The sequence below is a fragment of the Rana temporaria genome, chromosome 6 (assembly GCF_905171775.1).
Source record: "Rana temporaria chromosome 6, aRanTem1.1, whole genome shotgun sequence".
Lineage (NCBI taxonomy): Eukaryota > Metazoa > Chordata > Amphibia > Anura > Ranidae > Rana > Rana temporaria.
This window is the reverse complement of record NC_053494.1, coordinates 106,093,728-106,114,876: the sequence shown is the minus strand read 5'-3', so window position 1 is coordinate 106,114,876 and position 21,149 is coordinate 106,093,728. Positions and strand designations below refer to the sequence as shown.

The 21,149-nt window shown below is 44.7% G+C and overlaps 1 protein-coding gene across 2 annotated transcripts in view; it reads left to right on the top strand.

Annotated features, from left to right (window-relative positions):
* PGAP1 (post-GPI attachment to proteins inositol deacylase 1) overlaps positions 1–20,140 on the top strand; it is a 328,622-nt gene extending 308,482 nt beyond the window's left edge. For both annotated transcript variants that reach the window (XM_040357117.1, XM_040357118.1), the window contains 3 exons: positions 3,505–3,740; positions 10,794–10,898; positions 19,631–20,140. In XM_040357117.1, coding sequence (XP_040213051.1) covers positions 3,505–3,740; positions 10,794–10,898; positions 19,631–19,769 — 480 coding nt within the window. In that variant the 3' untranslated portion in view covers positions 19,770–20,140. The remainder of the gene's footprint in view (positions 1–3,504; positions 3,741–10,793; positions 10,899–19,630) is intronic.
* Positions 20,141–21,149: the final 1,009 nt, after the last annotated feature.

The following is a 21,149-nucleotide window of genomic DNA, read 5'->3' as shown; positions in this document are numbered from 1 at the left end:
AGTTTGGAGACAGTGAAAGAAAAAGGGGGGGGGGGAAGGGGTTTGGCCAGTAAAGGGATCCCTTCACTGGCCAAACCCTTCCCCCCCCCCCCCCCTTTTCTTTCACTGCCTCCAGACTTGTTTTGGCAGTGGTTTATTTCACAGTGCAGACATTACTTCACTTTTTTGCATTATCACTTTTGTCTATTAGGATAGACTCTTTCTGTTTGCAGTACACTCACTTCCCACTCGCTGTTCATTCCCCTTTCCCACTCCCCTTCCTTCACTCACTTATCCAATACAGTGCAGGAGTTTCACGTATTAATTATTTGTTTGTGATGCCTGCGGAGGAACACGGGTAAAGCCCCCGTCCCGTGATTGCTCGCCATGTTTGGCCGACCAGATTACCACCAGTTGCCACTGGCATACACATTGTAGGTTCAGGAGTATAATATACAACATGACAGTGCAGATTCCAGGAGTATAGTGTACAACATAGCAAATACAGTGCAAGGGTCAGGAGCATATTATACACCATAGTGTACACAATGTGCAAGTAGTGAAAGCAGTGCAGGGTCAGGAGTATAAAGTATAACATAGTATAGGGGACAGGAGTACAATTACAAGGGAATGTAATGCAGAGGTCAGGCGCATAAAGTACCATAGAGTGCAGTGGTCAGGTACATGTCATATACAGGCCAACATAAGAGGGTAGTGGTCAGCGGTATGAAATGTACAACATAGGGGTTAATTTATTACAATGGGAGAGTGTAAAATCTGGTGCAATCCGCTTCCAGGATTTTTTGTCAAAGCCTAATTGAACAAGCTGAATTTAGAAGCTAATTGGCTACCATGCACAGCTGAACCAGATTTTGCACTCTCCAGTTTTAGTAAATCAATCCTTTGGTGTATATTGCATAGGGGTCAGAAGTGCTTATCGCACAGAGTGCAGGGCTCAGGAATACATAAGAAGTTGGAGGCCAAGAGCGTGCATGGTAGAGCATAGAGTTCAGGGGTCAGAAGTGCACATTGCACAAAATGCTGAGGAGAGCGGAGAGGTCAGCAATGCAAATGAACCAAGTGCAGAGAGCGCAGAGGTCAGCAATGCAAATAAACCAAGTGCATGGGTCAGGAGTGGTTGTCGTACAGAGTGCAGGGGTCAGAATTGCATAATGCAGAGGGTACATGGGAGTCAGTAGTACATTCTAGTGTACTGTAAACAATACAACTTAACCCCTCCGCAGCTCATATTCCTTACTTGTACAGACCTCCCCAACTTTCCCAATCCCCACACTGTCTCGATTTTAAATGAAAATTCTGAACCAATACTAAAAACTCAGGATGCACTTCGCCAAAAACCGAAATGAACAGTTTGACTTGTTAACTAATATCATGAACTTTAAATGAATATGAATTTTTGGCCATTATCGGCACCGATGGGCTGCTTTCACACTGAGCAGTTTTTGAAGCAGTTTTGCGTTAAAAAGAAAAAGCTCAAGAAAAGTGCATCCCTTTCATTTCTATGTATGTCTTCACACTCCATCGCGCTTCCGTTGCGGTGTTAAAAATCCTGCTTGCCGCATTTTTGGTGGATATTTGGTCAGTTAAAAAAAAAACGCACCTCCCTATTGAAATGCATTGAAAACGTGGCAAAAACGCACCGGTGTTGCTTTTTTTATACCGTTTTTGCATCACACAACCTTTGAAAAACACACCGCAAACGCAGTAAAATCACTGCAAAATCGCACAATCAAAACAAAAGAAAGCTCCAAGTGTCGACTAAAAGAAAATCATGCAACAAAGTATAGAGCGTATAATAGGCTGATGATAAAAAAAAAAAAAACTATTGCCAGCCTAAAGCCGAATAGTGTTTTATTTTTTTTATCTTTTCATTCAACCCAGCGGGATGAATGGGAAAAAAAATTGACAGCTGTACTAACTATCCGATGTCAGATCATCTCACGCACATCTGTGATCATCTCGCGCACATCTGTCTGTGATCATCTCTCGCACATCTGTCCGTGATCATCTGCGCACATCTGTCCGTGATCATCTGCGCACATCTGTCCGTGATCATCTCTCGCACATCTGTCCGTGATCTGCGCACATCTGCCCGTGATCATCTGCACACATCTACAGGCACATCTGAAGTTTGCTTATGAACATCTGAATGATTCAGGAGGAGACCAGGGTGAGTGTTGTGGTCAGATGAGAGCACAATCAAGCTATTTGGCATCAACTCAATTTGCCGTGTTTGAAGGAGGAATGCTGCCTATGAATCTAAGAACACCATCCCCACTGTCAAACATGGAGGTGCAAACACTATGCTTTTGGGTGTTTTTTCTGCTAAGGGGATAGGACAACCTCACTGCATCAAAGGAACGATGGACGGGGCCAGGTACCGTCAAATCTTGGATGAGAACCTCCTTCCCTCAGCCAGGGCATTGAAAATGGGTAATGGATGGGTTTTCCAGCATGACAATGACCCAAAACACACGGACAAGGCAACAAAGGAGCGGCTCAAGAGGAAGCACATTAAGGTCTCTAGACCTTAATTCCATAGAAAATATGTGGAGGAAGCTGAAGGTTTGTGTTGCCAAATGTCAGCCTTGAAACCTTAAAGGGTCACTAAAGGAATTTTTTTTTTTTTTTTAATTTCTAAATAGCTTCCTTTACCTTACTGCAGTCCTGGTTTCATGTCCTCGTTGTTCGTTTTTGCTCTGATGTTGCTGTAATTCCTCTCTGTTCTGGACACTTCCTGGTTGTATGTTTCCTGATCACCACAGTACTGGGGAATTTCCTTTAGTGACCCTTTAATGACTTGGAGAGGATCTGCAAAGAGGAGTGGGACAAAATCTCTCCTGAGATGTGTGCAAACCTGGTGAAGAAACGTCTGACCTCCTGTGACTGCCAACAAGGGTTTTGCCACCAAGTCATGTTTCGCAAAGTGGCCAAATATTTATTTCATTCTTTAAAATACAAATCAATTTATAACTTTTTTGAAATGCGTTTTTCTGGATTTTTTTATTCTGTTTCACTGGTAAAATATATCTACCATTAAGATGATAGAATGATCATTTCTTTGTCAGTGGAAAAAACGTACAAAATCAGCAGGGGGTCAAATACTTTTTTTCTCACTGTAATATTGCGTTCTTTTTTTTAATAGCCCCCACGTAGTTGAAGTCTATTTCACTTGCATGTTGTATAACAATCTAATGCTGGATAAAAACTTTATACATATAACATGTTCATCTTGTTAGCTTGTGTTTATTGCACAAATGTTTCAGTACTTTAGCTCCAATCCTTACATTACATATTTGCATTCTGTGCTATACTATTGAAAAAATCAATAAAAAATTATTAAACCATAAAAAATAAAGATAAAAAAAAAACAAAAAAACTGAACTCCAAGCAAAAAAAATGTATTGTATAGTAGAAAACCTGAATGAAAGAACTAAAACATTACATGTTGATTACAGAACATGTGAAATTTCTATTGTAAGCATTTTTCTTGTTTCAATGCAGGCTTCAAGGCAGACACCCAATAGTAAGCATGTTTCAAATGAAAGTTCTGGAACTTCAACAGATTCGGAGGACTTGGTGCCTACTTCACAGCAAGAAACTTCAGATCATCCGCATTTTGATTTAGACTTTATGATTACTTCAGACAACCTGAAGATGCACATTACAATCATGAATTTACTTTTGTGGCTAACGCTGCTGGTTTTACCGTCCTTTATCTACTGGGTAAAAAATCTCAGGTAGGTTCATTTTTAGGGGCTTTCCTATTGACCTAAGTGTTTTCTGTTGAAAGATGTCAGCGTATAAAATGTGAAAAGCAAAGTGATTATAATTAGTGGCTATAGCAGGCGCTAGCAATAATTGCAAGTAAACAGGCAGGCTGATTGTGCCGAAGTTTTTTTGATCAACTTGGTGACTTTAGCCTGCCCATTAATGGTTCGCATTAGGGTTGTCCTGATACCGATACTAGTACAAGTACTCACGCAAATGCTCCCGATGCTTCGCCGATACTTTTTTTTTTGTGAAGTGGCCGGGAGGAGTCAGTGGCTGGGGAAGGCAGGAGAGGGCGGGGGGAGTGCGAACAGAGTTTAGCTGGAGAGGGGGCGGGCAGCACACACTGGGGGGTGTCAGGCCGGCACCCCCCTTCCATGACTGAGGAGGGCGGCATGGCATGGCATGGCAGTGAAAGGAAGGTAACAGTGACACACAGGCTGAAGTCTCGCTTTGCGGGGGGGCCGGCCGCAGCTCTGATAAGTCTCGGCTGTGTGACTGTCTCACAGTCACACAGCCGTGCAGACCGAAGCCGCCTCCCCCTTCTCTGTGTAGTCAACAAGTGCTGTGCACAGCACGCTGATTATCATCAGCCGAGGTGCACAGCATTACGAGTCTGAAGGGGGGGGGTGTGTCTGTATTGTGGAGGGGTTGTCTCTGTATTGTAGAGGGGGGTTGTCTCTGTATTGTGGAGGGGGGGTTGTGTCTCTGTATTGTAGAGGGGGAGGGGTTGTGTCTCTGTATTGTAGAGGGGGGGTTGTTTCTGTATTGTAGAGGGGGGATTGTCTCTGTATTGTAGAGGGGGGGTTGTCTCTGTATTGTAGAGCGGGGGGGTTGTCTCTGTATTGTAGAGGGGGGTTGTCTCTGTATTGTAGAGGGGGGGTTGTGTCTCTGTATTGTAGAGGGGGGATTGTCTCTGTATTGTAGAGGGGGGGTTGTCTCTGTATTGTAGAGGGGGGTGTTGTCTCTGTATTGTAGAGGGGGGTGTTGTCTCTGTATTGTAGAGGGGGGGGTTGTCTCTGTATTGTGAGGGGGGGTTGTCTCTGTATTGTGAGGGGGGGTTGTCTCTGTATTGTGAGGGGGGGTTGTCTCTGTATTGTAGTGGGGGGGGTTGTCTCTGTATTGTAGTGGGGGGGGTTGTCTCTGTATTGTAGAGGGGGGGGTTGTCTCTGTATTGTAGAGGGGGGTTGTCTCTGTATTGTAGAGGGGGGTGTCTCTGTATTGTAGAGGGGGGGTTTCTCTGTATTGTAGAGGGGGGGGGTTTCTCTGTATTGTAGAGGGGGGGGTGTGTCTTTATTGTAGAGGGGGGGGGGAATGTGTCTGTATTGTAGAGGGGGGGTATGTGTCTGTATTGTAGAGGGGGGGTATGTGTCTGTATTGTAGAGGGGGGTTTATCTGTATTGTAGAGGGGGGTGTATCTGTATTGTAGAGGGGGGGGATGTGTCTGTATTGTAGAGGGGGGTGTTTCTGTATTGTAGAGGGGGAGGATGTGTCTGTATTGTAGAGGGGAGGGGGTCTGCACTGTAGGGGGGTCTCTGTAACATGCAGGGGGTCCAGAACTGTTGGGGGGGGTGCCTGTGTAACATACAGGTGTCTAGAGCTGTGGGGTGCTGTGTAATGTAAAGGGGTGCTGTGTAATGTAAAGGGGTCCAGTGGTGCAGGGCGCTGTGTAATGTAAAGGGGTCCAGAGGTGCAGGGTGCTGTGTAATGTTAAGGGGCCCAGAGGTGCAGGGTGCTATGTAATGTAAAGGGTTCCAGAGGTGCAGGGTGCTGTGTAATGTAAAGGGGTGCTGTGTAATGTAAAGGGGTCCAGAGGTGCAGGGTGCTGTGTAATGTAAAGGGGTCCAGTGATGCAGGGTGCTGTGTAATGTAAAGGGGTCCAGAGGTGCAGGGTGCTGTGTAATGTAAAGGGGTGCAGGGTGCTGTGTAATGTAAAGGGGTGCAGGGTGCTGTGTAATGTAAAGGGGTCCAGTGATGCAGGGTGCTGTGTAATGTAAAGGGGTGCAGGGCGCTGTGTAATGTAAAGGGGTCCAGTGGTGCAGGGCGCTGTGTAATGTAAAGGGGTCCAGAGGTGCTGTGTAATGTAAAGGGATCCAGAGGTGAGGTGCTGTGTAATGTAAAGGGGTCCAGTGATGCAGGGTGCTGTGTAATGTAAAGGGGTGCAGGGTGCTTTGTAATGTAAGGGGGTCCAGAGATTTTAGTGCCAGCCACCTATCAGTGCCCACAAGTGCCACCAATCAGTGCCACCTATCAATGCCCACAAGTGCCACCTATCGGCGCAATCAGTGCCAGCCACCTATCAGTGCCACCTATTAGTGCGCATCAGCGCCAGTCTGTGCCCATAAGTGCCGCCTATCAGTGCCACCTATCAGTCCCCATCTGTCAAACTGCGACATGACATTGAAAAAAAAGTATCGTATTCGGTATCGGCGAGTACTTGGAAAAAAGTATCGGTACTTGTACTCGGTCTTAAAAAAGTGGTATCGGGACAACCCTAGTTCCTGCTGAACCAACCAAGATTCGAACCGTTAATGGCCAGTATAATGCCGCGTGCACACGATAGGTCAAACCGATGAGAACGGTCTGATGGACCGTTTTCATCGGACCAAACCGATCGTGTGTAGGCCCCATCGGTTATTTATCCATAGGTTAAAAAAAAGCAATCTTGTTTTAAATTTAACCGATGGATACCTAACCGATCGAAAAAAAAAACGATTGTTTGTAGGCACGTCCATCGGCTAAAAATCCACACATGCTCAGAATCGACGCATGCTTGGAAGCATTGAACTTCATTTTTTTTCAGCACGTCGTTGTGTTTTACGTCACCGCGTTCTGACACGATCGTTTTTTTAACCAATGGTGTCTAGGCACGACTGACCATCAGTCAGCTTCATCGGTTAACCGATTAAAACGGTCCATCAGACCGTTTTCATCGGATGCACCGATCGTGTTTACAGGGCATTAGAGTGTCTCTACTCTCGAAGGAAAAGCAACAGAAATGCCTCTGGACTGCAGCATTGTCAAGGGAGTGGGTGGAGAGTATGCACTAGCCAATTTAGATAGACTTGACTAATTAATTAAAACTAAGCTCCAGCTAACACTTTAAGCAGTTACAGCAACATTTTTCCCTTTTGGGTTAAATATTTTACATAAATGAATAAAAGCGGACCATTGTAAATACCCCTGTTAGTAATGATTTTTCTCAAACCCTCCAACTACCGCTTTAGCTTGACAAATTACAGACTTACTGGCTGAATCAACTGGTGCAAATAAAGGATAAGCAAAGAACGATAAGAATTTGTCCAGGCAAGAGGCAGAAACATGGTCAATAAACAGGCCAGGGTTAGTACAGGTAGCAGGCAGAGGCAACACTGCACTAGTGTGGCAGTAATCAGGAACCCAGGTGCTGGCTGCTGAGCCACCCCTGTATGCCTGCTGATCATGACCAATTAAAGTGAATGAGGTTGCTTGTGTGGGGTCCAAGGGGTTAAAGCAGGTGGTGAGCAGGCAATACAGTGCCTCCTCACTGCCTGTCAAATGCTCTTTGAAGGGCGACCTGAACATGGATGGCTCTTCAGAGAGCATTGCACAGGTGAACAGGTCCTTATGGTGACACCGACTTCTGTGGTGGTGATCAAGGACGCCATATCTGGTGTGGCAGTGATTATGGACATTGACTGGTGAGGTAGCGATCAGGCCAATGGTTTTTAAAAAATATATTTATTTTTTATTTATTTTTTTAACATACAGAAACCAGAGTAGTGCAGAGTCACCATAGTGACAATGTACTAACCAGGAAGGGGGGCATAATTATTTTGTTCTACACTATAATTGTTATATTGATGATCACTGTAAAAGCAATAATTTTTACTTTCATGAATGGCTTTCATTGTCATTGTTTAGATAAAGAGATAAATGTATCATAACACAGAGTGGCACTGTGGATACATCCAAATATAACACGTGCCATGTCCTCGTAAGAGTTTATAGAAAGAGAACAAATAGAGGGGCTACTTTGTATGCACAGTAACGGACCATATTTTATTGAAAAATATATAAAAATGTATTAGAATCATTCTAAAAATCCTTTGCATATCACAGATCTTGAATAGAACATTCAAACAAATACAGAAAGCATTGCATTAACTAGTGGAGAAACCATAATGGTATGGCTTCCAGGAAAAATTGGTACATTAATTCCAAAATCGCAAAAAATATCCTGGAAGTGTGTTCCAACACTTGTAGCAGTGTGTATTTGATTGGAAACAATGAGGGCTTGACATGTTTCACGTGGAGACACCCTTTTTCAAAAGCCTTGTTTGAGTGAATCATATACAGAGGTAAAAGTTTATTAGGAAAACAGCGCGCTTATGGAGCCAGGGAATTTTTAATGGGCCTTCACAAAAGAAGTTGTCAAAGAACTGAAGGTAGATAAGGCAGTATAACGAAAGAAATAATACAAAAATCCAGCGTCTACAAATAGATCACAATAACCATCTATCATCAGTGTCCCACCAAATAGCCTTCATTAGTTCAAGATGGAGCTAGCACAATTGCTTAGGATCCAAGGCTCATAGAGCATTGATTAAAAATAGCCCAGAAATAACAGCCCAGACTCCAAAGTCCATACAAGGTAATGCTGGAGCTTGTGCAGGAACATAGACACAGAGGCCCGGATTCAGATAGGAGTTACGCCGTCGTAACTCTGAGTTGCGGGGTCGTATCTATGCGACTGATTCATAGAATCAGTTACGCATAGATTTCCTAGATCCGACCGGTGTAAGTCTCTTACACCGTCGTATTTAGGCTGCATATTTACGCTGGCCGCTAGGTGGCGCTTCTGTAGATTTACGTGAGGAATATGCAAATTAGGTAGATACGCCGATTCAGAAACGTACGTCCGCCCAGCGCATTTTTTTTACATCGTTTACGTTAGGCTTTTTCCGGCGTAAAGTTACCCCTGCTATATGAGGCGTATCCTATGTTAAGTATGGACGTCGGGCCAGCGTCGAATTTTCCGCCGATTACGTCGTTTGCGGAAGTCATTCGCGAATAGGGCTGTGCGTAATTTACGTTCACGTCGAAAGCATTGGCGATTTGCGGCGTAATTTTGAACATGTGCACTGGGATTCTTTCACGGACGGCGCATGCGCCGTTCGTACAAAACGTCAAATAGGTGGGGTCACAATTAATTTAAATAAAACACGCCCACATCATCCACATTTGAATTCCGCGGGCTTACGCCGGACCACATACGTTACGCCGCCTTAACCAAGGGCGCAAGTTCTTTCTGAATACGGAACCTGCGCCCTAATTTAGGGCGGCGTAACGTATCTGAGATTTGTTATGCCCGCCGATAGATACACTATTGTATCTGAATCCGGGCCAGAGATTCTTGAATAGAGTCTCAAAAAGAGGCAGCTTCTTTGACCACTTCTTTTGTGAAGGCCCATTAAAAATTCCCTGGCTCCATTTTTACCTGTAAGGTTTAGGAGATATTCTTTATACCTACAGGTAAGCCTTATTATAGGCTTACCTGTAGGTTAAAGTGGTAGTACAGAGTTTACTACCACTTTAACCCCTTTGTGCTGCATTAGTGGCACTGATGGGGTGCACAAAGTTGCAGGCGGCTCTGCAGTAATATGGAGCGGCCGGCAGTAGTTGGTCACGGTTGCCCAGAATTTTTTTTGCAGTTCTTCACCTGCGCCCCCTTTCTGCAGTAAATAGTTCTGCCCCCCCTGTCTCGACCCTGTTATTGGGGTTTTTCCTTCAGAGGACCTGTTTTGTGGAACCCTGTCACAGATCTATGTAAATTATAGCTTTGCTATCTGACCACATACTGGGTTACTTATGGGCTTTAGGCTACTGTCTGATAACATCTTATCTAACCCATATTGTATGCTGATTTACCAAAGAAAATGATTGTATTGTTTTGTACTTCTCTAGTCTCTTGAAAACTTCAGTAAAAATGTATTGAAAATTTAAAATCAGTGGTACCCTAATTCTTATGGAAAGCAGCCATATAACGCTCAGGTATTGAAGAGAACTATTTTGAAGAGTGCTCATTCTGGGTGCCCTCACAGTGGAGACATCGCTGACCATAATTTCAATATAAATATTATTTTTGACCATGTTGTAGATAAGGGAAGCCATTTTTTTTTTTTGGAGTAACTGACCTTAAGCCCAGGTTCACACTGAACTCTCACGATTTCACTCACACTTGTTAGTCCTGATTTCGGCCATGATTACAGAAACGACTTTTTGAAATCAGTGCAGCGCCGCACATGCGGCATCACACCAATTAGGACGGTGCCAGTGCCGGCAAATGCTGCCAATTTGACATGCGATTTGACATGTCAAATCGCACCATTGTGAACCAGGGCTTAATGTTGCTTTTTGCTGCTTTCCAACATTCAAGGCCAGTGCTGTCCTGTATGTGCTCACCCTGGCCACTGTGTGAATAGTTTATATATTTTCTGCAATGAGGTGTGTATTTATTTTTTATATATATAATTTGGGAATGGTAGAAAATGCAAAAAAATCTTTATAGCAGATCTTTTCAAACAACTTGTTAATGTTAACTATTAGGCCCCCGTTTACATGGGGCGGAATCGTTTTGACAGACTCCACTTGCTCAGTGGGGAACACTCTGCTGATCCCCACTGAGCAGGCGGGTTTCAGGTCCGTCTCCGCTCACTGTGCTGAGACGGATTTGTCGGGGTTCCTCTCTCCTCTATGGGGAGATTGGATGAAAATAGATTCCACCTGATCCACCGGATAGATGGGGAAAATAGGACCACCATCTGTCTGGATTTAGTGGATAGCAGAAGGTGTCAACGGACATCTCACAGCTGACATTCGCTGCTTCATAGGGGTGAATGTATGGTCCGATCAGATCCGCCTGAAAAACTGACATGCGGACCTGATCAGATAGCCGGTGTGTAAGCGGCCTAAGTAATGATATTCTATATGTATCAATAATGCATAACAATGTCATTCATATTTTGTTTGTCAATGCATAGGTATAACATCCAGCTGGACCCCGATCCTATCCGATTACTGGCTATTCCGCTTGCCTTGGCAGTGATAATTCTTATGAACTCCACTGTAGTGTCAATGAAATCCAGGTGTGTATGTTTAAATATTACAAGATTTAAATGTAACTGATCAGTTATGTAATTTTTAACTATTGGTACTGTATGTATCCTGTTTGCAAAAACCCCTTCAATCTTTCAATGTGAATTTTAGTGAATAGTCACATAACTAATGAAGTAGCTAACTACAGTTGGACTTCTCTAAAATATAGGAAAGTTGATTTTGAAGATCAGTAGTAGGAAAAAGTTTAACTATATACTATTTCACAAAGCCTACTTGATTTGTTTTTCACAGCACACAAGCTACACATCCTATTGTACCTATTCAAAACAGACCTAGAATGGATGTCTTCTATGTCCTGAGAAATCTAAGTGAAAGTTGTAATGTGTGCACTTTTTTTTTCTTTTTTTATAGATGGTGATTACAAACATTATGTTAAACCCCAAAATAAACATGTAGTATCTTGCAGCTTACCAGTCCTTAGATGTGATGACTGCATTCATTTTATTTTTTAGACTTTTTTTGCCTTTATTTTCACCTGGTGATCCAGCTTGTAACACACTTCCTGCCTTAAGATGTCTGCATTCTGGATAAATTCATAAATCGGACACCATTGGACAGCAGCATTTTCAGTCTGGGGAGAGAATAGTACTAGACTAGCAGATTTAGATGGACTTGACTGACAAATTGAAGCTGAATTACAGCTAACATATTATAAGCTGTTACAGCAAACTGTATTTTTTCCTTTTGAGATGAAGGTTTTACATGAATAAAAGCTGCCCATTGCAAGCACCCCTGTTGGTGTTAAATGATTTGCCTCAACCCTCCAGTCTGACTGCTGCCTTGTCTGGACAGCTTTGTCTGTTTAAAGATTTACTGCTTAGATCACCAGGTGAAAAATAAAGGAAACAAGCCTAATAAAGAAAATGAATGCAACCACCACAACTAAAAATTGATTAGCTGCAATTTAAATACTTTATTGTTTTGGGGTTTAATATTGCTTTAAAGGGTAACTCTACTTTCAGGGGAAAAAGAATAACAAACAAAAAAATATCATAAACTTTTGCTACTTAAGCCATATTATAATTGAATATTGATAACAATTATCTTTCTCTTCCGTTCATGGACGGACACAGCAGCAGTGACCTTAGGGTTATATATCCTTCCTTTCAGGAGAGACTAGGCAGAAAAAACAGCACTTCAAGTGTTTAAACACTTCTTTCAGTACAGCACCTCCCAGGGGGCGGGTCCCCTGGGTACATCCCACTCTCTACTCATGCAGCCCCAGTTTTTTTCTGCCTAACGTTAGGAGAAGACATGGCTCCTCTGGGCCCATGTGCTCTGGAGGTTTTTAGGCGATTTTATTTTATTTTTCCTGCATTTTTTTGGATCCTGGAATCTACAATCAACTGCCGACTGGGTGACAGGCTGGATCCTCGATCCTTGTAGTCCCCCCATGTTTGGCCATTGAGCGTGTGCCAGCCTTTAACTATGTGCTGGGCCATCCACGACATTCCCCGTGTTCCAGGGGTGGCCGGTGAGCGACATGCTCCAGGGCACACATATGACCGGTCTCTATGGCCGTGTCACAGTGTGCCGGGCCGACAGCCATGCCGTAAGCGGACATTGGTTCTATCTGGAATGCCTCCAGCCGGTGGTCGCAGGATGGGTAAGTAGCATCCCCTTGCCTTGGCATGGTGGTTCGGCTGGTGTATTCCTGGGGAGGTCGACTGAGGGTCCGCCCTGCTTTCCTCTCTCCCTCCTTCCCCGTTTTCTGGGTGGCGGCCGTGAGGTGGGGGGTCCCTGGGGGCTCCGTTACTGCCGGGGGGCTGCGCTGCTGTGGGGTGCTATTTTCCTGTCCTGTATGATGCTGTATGTGCTGGGGGGGGGGCCTGCAGGGCCTGGTGCTTTTACTGTGTTCTGCTGTGTTTGTCACTGTATTTTTAAAACGCATGTATGGCCGCCATTTTGCCGCTGACGCGCCACTCTATTGACTCGGCGGCCATTTTCTTGTAGTCTGCATGCTGTTTTTCTGCATGTCGGCAGGCATCTTGGAAAAGTTTTGGCCTCTAGTGACCAGAATAACGGCGCCAAAAGCTCTCAGCACTCTTCCTGAGGGACGGCACAGCATGGGCAGCGTTCTCAGCATCTCAGTAGTGCTACAGCCTGGTGGGGTGGTGAGTCCTCTGGGGAGTGCCCTGCTCTCTGTTGCGGCCTGGAGGGTGGCCTGTGGGTCCTTCCTTGCAGTACAAGGGCGGCATATACGGTGGGTCAGCATGGTGTCCGAACCGGAAGCTTCTACCCCAAGCATGCCAGAGTTAACCCTTTAGTGCCCCTGTTTCTGCGGCCTCAGTAGATGCTATGACGGCAGTCCTTGAGGCGTTTGTTGCCAGAATTAAAGCGGCGAGTGGCCAGAAGGGGGGTAAAAAGCGCCTCCTCCCTTTGCCTTCTTCGTGGGATGTCTCTGACACGGAATCAGGCCCTGCTTCTGCGTCTGGCCCTGGTTCCGTCATGTCATATGATGCAGGCTTAGCCCACACGGACAGTGAGGATGACTCTGCTTCAGGGTCAAAGCATGATAAGGAATTTGTTGGAGCTCTTATCACTGCGGTGCGGGATACTCAGAAACTTGAGGATTTGGCGGAGGCATCAGACATGCCGGTCCCTTTTGGGTTCCGCAAGCCACCCCTCACTGCAAAAGTGTTTCCGTGTGTTCCATATCTGGACAAATTGTTGTACAAGGAATGGGATCGGCCGCAGAAAGTTTTTGCTGTTCCAAAATACTTTGCGATCCGTTACACACTTTTTTTAGGAAATCCTCCTTAAACAAGTATCTCCTCCGTCAGTGGACCCCCCTGTGTCCAGACTGAACAAGGCTACCACGTTACCTATGGTAGGGGCTCCCGCTTTTAAGGACCCCCGCAGATAGGAGAACTGAGGCTATGGCCCGCTCCATGTTCACAGTGGTGGGGTCGGCGGTGAGACCGGTTTTGGCTGGGGCTCTGGTGTCGCAGACACTTGCAGAACGGGCAAAGTCCTTGCTGCAGGAGCTGGAGGCACAGAATGTCTCTGAGACCTGTGTGGACCTAGCCGACCAGTTGGTGCAGGGCCAAAAGTTTGTCTGTGAGTCGGCCCTGGATACGCTCCCTTTGCTCTCCAGGGCCTCCGCGGTGGTGCTACGTCGCCACGTGTGGCTGAAGTGTTGGTCTGCGGACCAGTCTTCAAAAAAGGCCTTGGTGGACTTACCCTTTACGGGTGAACAGCTTTTTGGGTCGTCCCTGGATGACATCATAAAGGATGCCACAGGCGGTAAGAGCACTCCGCTCCCGCATTCTGGAAAGGGTAAGGAGCCTCGCCGGAAGCAAGGGCCCTCCTTTACTACCCCCAAGCATTTTTTTTGCCCGCCAAGTGCGGCAGGAAAACGCTTTCAGGGTTTTACTCCAATCTGTTTGTAGTCCCCAAGAAGGAAGGGGTCCATCCAATCCTGGACCTCAAGGCCCTCAATTGCTTTGTCAAAGTACAAAAATTCAGGATGGAGTCGATTCGCTCAGTAGTAGCAGCGCTCCATCAGGGGGATTTTCTAGGACGCGTATTTGCATATCCCCATATGCGCAAAATACCAGAAATGTCTGCGGTCGGAGAGGACCACTTTCAATTTGTGGCCCTCCCGTTCGGTCTGGCTTCGGCACCACAGGTTTTCACCAAGGTGCTCGCTCTGATTCTGGCCCTGCTGAGGCAGTGCGGGATCGCTATCGTGGGATACCTGGATGACCTTCTGGGTGCTTCTTTAAGCTCAGAATTAGAAGAGGACGTGTCTATCACCTGTCAGACCCTCCGAGAATTCGGTTGGCTATTGAATACCCAGAAGTCAGTACTGGTACCATCTCAGCGGCTGGAATACCTGGGGTTAGTCCTGGATTCCTCAGAGGCGAGAGTTTTCCTCCCAACGGAAAAACTACAGACACTGCAGTCTGCGGTGCAGCGGTTGACGACCCAGAAATGGGCGTCGCTTCGCTTTTGCATGAGAGTGCTGGGTCTGATGATGGCCTCTTTCGAGGCAGTGCCGTATGCCCAATTTCACACTCGAGTGTTGCAAAAAGAGATTCTGTCACGTTGGGACAAGCTTCCTTCGTCTCTGGATTACCAGATTCGGGTGAGTCGACTGGTCAAGTCATCCCTAGTGTGGTGGCTGACATCTCCGGTACTTCGGACCAGAAAGTCGTTTCTGCCGTGCCTTTGGACAGTGGTCACGATGGATGCCAGCTTCTCCGGCTGGGGGGGTGTCTGGGGTGTCCAGTCAGCCCAGGGGCGCTGGACTCAGGAGGAGTCCCGCCTACCAATCAATGTACTGGAGCTCCAAGCGATCAAGTTGTGTCTCTCCAAGTGGTCTCTCTGGTGCGTACATTTGTGCAGGGGGTTCGGCTCTAGCTGTCTACTTTCAGCGACCCTTGGTGGCCCCTCCTGTGCGCCCTCCACTGCCTCCATGGGACTTGAATTTAGTCTTTTCGGTGCTTCAAGAGGCTCCGTTTGAAGACATTCGGAAGATTCCTTTGTTGACTCTGTCCAAGAAGGTGGTTTTTCTGGTGGCAATTACCTCGGTCAGACGGGTATCTGAACTGGCGGCCTTGTCCTGCAAGGCTCCTTACTTGGTCATCCATAAGGATAAGGTGGTGCTGCGGCCGCAGCGGTCATTCCTTCCAAAGGTTGTTTCGGCTTTTCACATTAATGAGGACATTGTTTTGCCATCCTTATGTCCTCGGCCGAAAAACCTGAAGGAGGCCACTTTGCATTCCTTGGACGTGGTTCAGGCCCTACAGGTGTACTTGTCTACTACGGCTCTGTTTCGGAAGTCGGACTCACTGTTCGTGTCGGTAACTGGTCCTAAGAAAGGTCTGTCGGTCTCGTCGGCCACCATTTCTAGGTGGATCAGACAGGTCGTGCTCCAGGCTTATGCCCTAAAGGGGCGGGCGCCTCCCTTTCAGGTTACGGCGCATTCGACCAGGGCGATTGGTGCCTCTTGGGCTTTCCGCCATAAAGCGTCTGTGTTATAGGTGTGTAAGGCAGCGACCTGGTCGTCAATCCACACCTTCTCAAAATTTTACAAGGTGGATGTGAGTGCATCTTCGGATGCCTCCTTTGGCCGCAAGGTTTTACAGGTGGCAGTTTAAGGTTGAAGTTCCTCCGTTGAGGAACTCTGGTTTGTTTGGGGTGAAGCTTGGTTTGCTGTGTTTTTTTCCACCCCTCGAAATGTTTTGACACTGCTTGGGGACGTCCCTAAGGTCAATGCTGCTGTGTCCGTCCATGAACGGAAGAGAAAATAGGATTTTTGTACTCACCGTAAAATCCATTTCTCTGAGTTCATGGACGGACACAGCACCCACCCCCTCCTTTGTTTGTACTGCTTGTTTACGAACTGGGGCTGCATGAGCAGAGAGTGGGATGTACCCGGGGGACCCCCCACCCCCTGGGAGGTGCTGTACTGAAAGAAGTGTTTTAACACTTGAAGTGCTGTTTTTTCTGCCTAAGTCTCTCCTGAAAGGAAGGATATATAACCCTAAGGTCAATGCTGCTGTGTCCGTCCATGAACTCAGAGAAATGGATTTTACGGTGAGTACAAAAATCCTATTTTTTTCTTTACAATCTGCAGCACTGAAGCTTTTCTGCAATATGGCAATCTAACTAACAACTGGGTACAGCCGTGTGCTGCCCCAGTCCCTGACTCCCTGCTGTTTAAAGTTCTTGGCAATAGCCACACAGGCTTGGTCTCACCGCACAGACATCACACTCCCCAGACTATGCACACAGATCTGGTTCCAGGTTGGAGCATCTCTCTTAGCATGCTGGGAGTTTTTGTAGAGGACCTAATGAGCCCACTTAATTCAGCTGGGCTTATCAAGTCCTCCAAGCAGGACTCCCAGCACTCCCCCTAGAGGTATAAACTGGCATAAAGCCTGAACCTAGGATAGATATATATAGATATATATATAGATATATATATATAGATATATAGATATAGATATAGATATAGATAGATATAGATATAGATAGATAGATATATATATAGATATATATATATATATATATATATAGATATATAGATAGATATAGATATATAGATATATATATATAGATATATAGATATATAGATATATATATCATCTTGGATGCAACCAGGGAATTTAACCTGCCTGTTGTCACAGCCTACATTACTGAAAGAAAAAGAAATGCATGGTAACTTCCATGTTAACTGATCTAAAAGTAAAAAAAAAAGTAAAATGACTAGTTGTCTAACCACTTGTTGGTTAGTATGAATTTTAAGAGCAACGCAATGCCAAAAAAATTAAAATAAATGGTGTGAGGTCCTCCAATAAAATTCATGCAAAGGAAGGGGAGGGGACAAGTGTGCGCCCTTTCTCCTCCTGAGCCATGCTAGGCCATATGGCCTCAACTTTGGGGGGTACCCTGGGGTGTCATTCGGCACAAGGGAAATGATGGGATCGATCGTGTTTCAGCTGACCTTCAGTTGTTTTTTTCAGGGAGAGTGGCTGATTGTTCTTTGTAATTGACGTGGATCTGCGTCATTGGACAACATGATTGACAATGGGTGAACAACTTGGGACATTTTTAGATTTTTATAACTTTTTTAATAAAGGACTTGTCAAAAGTTTGGGTGTGTTTATTTCTAGGATACATTTTTTTTATTTTATTTTATTCATTCACATGGTGGGGCGGTATCTGAGGGGATTCCATATTCCAGCAAGTCCCCAGGCTGAAAAAACAGGCATCTCTAAGCTAGAACTGTCACATTTAGCATAAGTAGGAATAACTGCTTAATGTTTCAAATTGAAAAACACAATTTCTTATTCGTATATCACAGACAGGAGAGTTAATTCTATGACCATTGGCTAATGCACCAATTTCAGGTGATTGAATCCCCCGCAATCTTTGAGACACGTCACAGGTTCCAGAAGGTTACAAGGCCATTCACAGCAACCAGACGCAGATTTCAGTGTGTGTTAGCTGATTGGGTGCTATGTAGGTCCAGAGCCTAGTCGCTGAAAACCCTGCTGGGTTGCCTGAAATGTAGAAGACGAGTCCCCTGTGCTGGTTCCTGCTTGGGGCAAAAAAGGAACATGGACGCTATGCAGTGGTTGGCAGGCACTGCTAAAGGACACTATAGTTTTACAAAGCATAGCATGCTTGGAGTCTCTGAGTCTAGGGGAAAAGGGACTTGATGTGCTTCACCCCCACATTACTGTTGAAGAAAAGTCTTGCTTCCACTAACTCTGATGCAGCATCCAGTTTCTCACTCATTTCTTGGGCTCCTTCCTCTGGGACCTTTGTGTTCAAGGTTGCCTTTTCTGTTGCCTTTATCACAGTGCAACACGAACAATTGGCAGATATCTGTAAAAAAAAAAATCTATATATTTTTATTAAACAAAATATCAAAAAAATAGATGGGCAAACAAAAGAAATACTTTCCTCTACTCTATTTAAAAACTGACAATGTTTTCAGAAAACACCTTTACTGATGGTATGGACATGGATTATACCCATGTTTATAGTAGTGGGCATTAATAGACATGGCTACAGTTTACAGTTTGTGGGAAAAAGAGAGGGGGGACAAGGATCCCTTTTAAGGAGTCTGTCCTCATTCCTGACAATGACAAGGTTATGTTCTACCCAAGACCAACTTTTCTTTCTAATGTGGTATCGGTGCTCTATCACAATGAGGACAGTCCTAACATCCTTATGCCCTGCCCCAAAGCTTCCAAAGGAAATCTCTCTTCATTGCCTGGATGCAGCCAGAGCCATTAGTCTACCTCAAAACATCAGATCTGAAAGATGGATTCCCTATTTGTCTTGTCCTCAGGACCTTGCAAGTAACACCCTTCTAAAGCCTGGTACACACTGAGAGCTCTGGTCGGGAGGTTATTCCATGCGAGGTTAGAGCATGCAGTGTTCACTGATTTTCATCGCTAAACTGTTTAGTTCTGACAGAGGGATAGCCCCCCGCCAGAACATTCCGATCAGCACTCTCTGCCATTGGCTGAAAACAACTTTTTAGTTTTTTAAGGCACTGTACCTGTAAAATCCCTTTGTTGGAGTACAGCACAAAACCCTTCCCACTTGTATCACTTTGATATTGCTTGCTGACAAAACTAAGGCAATGCTGAGAGTAGATGTGGTGTGGATGGGGTTATGCAGGGGTGGAGTATTATTATTATTATTCAAGATTTATATAGCGCTAACAGTTTGTGCAGCGCTTTACAATCTTAGGGCACACACTACAGTTATAATACAATTCAATACAGGAGGAATCAGGGGGGGGCTGCTTGTTAGAGCTTGCAATCTAAAAGGGAGGGTGCAGTGATGCAAAAGGTAATAACTGTGGGGGATAGTATAACCCAATGGTATTAGAATTAAATCTCTCGTGAAATACTCAGGATTTTACAGCAAGTTAAAAATCCTGTACGCTACCTTATAAAAAAAATGAAACGCGACCCCCAGTATACCTTCTTCAGCCAACGTCCTTTTAAAATATTATGCTTTCATTCCATAGATTTACTGTTACAAATGTTAGAAAAGGCTGTAGGGGGTGTGCAAGTCTGATGTTTACTGGAAGCAGGAAGAGCGGAAGTTCTCGGCTCAGGACTTGTAGTGTGGCAGACCTAAGAACCATTTTTTTTTTTTTGTGTGTGTGCGTTGTCTGCTTATATACTAGTTCAGTTCTTCTTTTTAACTTGCTCAATTTCTTTTACAGCAAGCTCTTGAAGACTGCAGCTCAACTCCAGCTTCCCTTTTCTATTCTGATTGTGGCTTTTGGAACACTACATGTATATAGAGTATCTTATTTTGTTGTGTTCTCTTTATTCATACATGCATTGACTTGCTTTCTTTAAAAGTGTAAGTATCAAATTATAGAAAAAAATTATGAAGTCTTGCAGCCGTTTTTTAAGCTTGATGGACTAAGTGCTAAAATAGTTAATACCAAAAATTATTTAAATACAGTTGAAAAATGATCTTTATTTTACATACATTTAATTGTTTACATACAACAAAGCAATATTTTTTTACTTAAAATTGAACATACAATTTTGTAACATCATTCAGTGTTAAGTATGAAAGTATGTTCATTTAATACTTTGTATAATAGATTCAGGATTTCTTTCATATAAATGTATATTTTTTAGATCTCCTTTTTCTTTTAGTTTACATGACAAAGTATATTTATAGCCTTTTAAAATAAAGTTTCAGTCAGAAGACAATAAAAGTTGTGGTGTTTCACTTCCAATTCCTACGTCTGATGTATAGTTTAATGGCTACTTTTGTACTTTTACTTTACATTTTGTTGGCTTTAAAGAGAATTTGTCACCACTAAGTAATTAAGTACTTTCCGTGATACTTTTTTTATTGGCACTAACGCACAATTTTTCAGGACAAGCTTTTGGGGTATGTCTCCTTCAAGATCCAAGTAACACTCATCCATTTCAGGATAAAGACCCACGTCCATGGGCTTTAGGATCATTTTACTTGAAGTCTGCTAAGCCTATCACGCTTTACAACTTCTGGACAATGGGGAAATAGAGTTGTTGCGCCCACAGTACACAAGTATTTCATAGATGCAAATCTGCTGGGGACAAAGATGTCTACACATCTTATGCACACATTAGAAGCCAGGACCAGCAGTGTTTATAACTATGTACAATTTGTGCCCACCAAAGGCGGTCTGGTCGAGCTGGCTTCATACTCTATAAGGCCCCTTTCACATTGGAGCGGGAGCCGCGGTGGCGGTATAGCGCCGCTAAAAATAGCGGCGCTATACTGCCGGGATTGCCACGGGAATCGGCCGATAGCGGTGCGGTATTAACCCCCACTAGCGGCCGATAAAGGGTTAATACCACCCGCAATGCGCATTGCGGGCGGTATTGCCGTGGTTTCCCATTGTTTTAAATGGGAAGGAGCAGTATACATGCCGCTCCAAAGATGCTGCTGACAGGAGATTTTTTTTCTCTCCCGCCAGCACATCGCCTCAGTGTGAAAACCCTCGGGCTTTCACATTGAGTAGGCAGTGAAGGAGTTTTTCAGGCGGTATAGCAGCGCTATTTTTAGCTCTGTACCGCCTGAAAAACTCCTCGGTGTGAAAGGGGTCTAAGGCTGAGTAATATGGAAATTAGAGTGTATTGTTGAGAGACCAAAGCTGTGTGCAGGTTCTCCCAATTCCCTTGGTCACCCTTATCCCTGCCCCCTATTCGGGTCCCAGCACTGCCCTCCAAAAATAT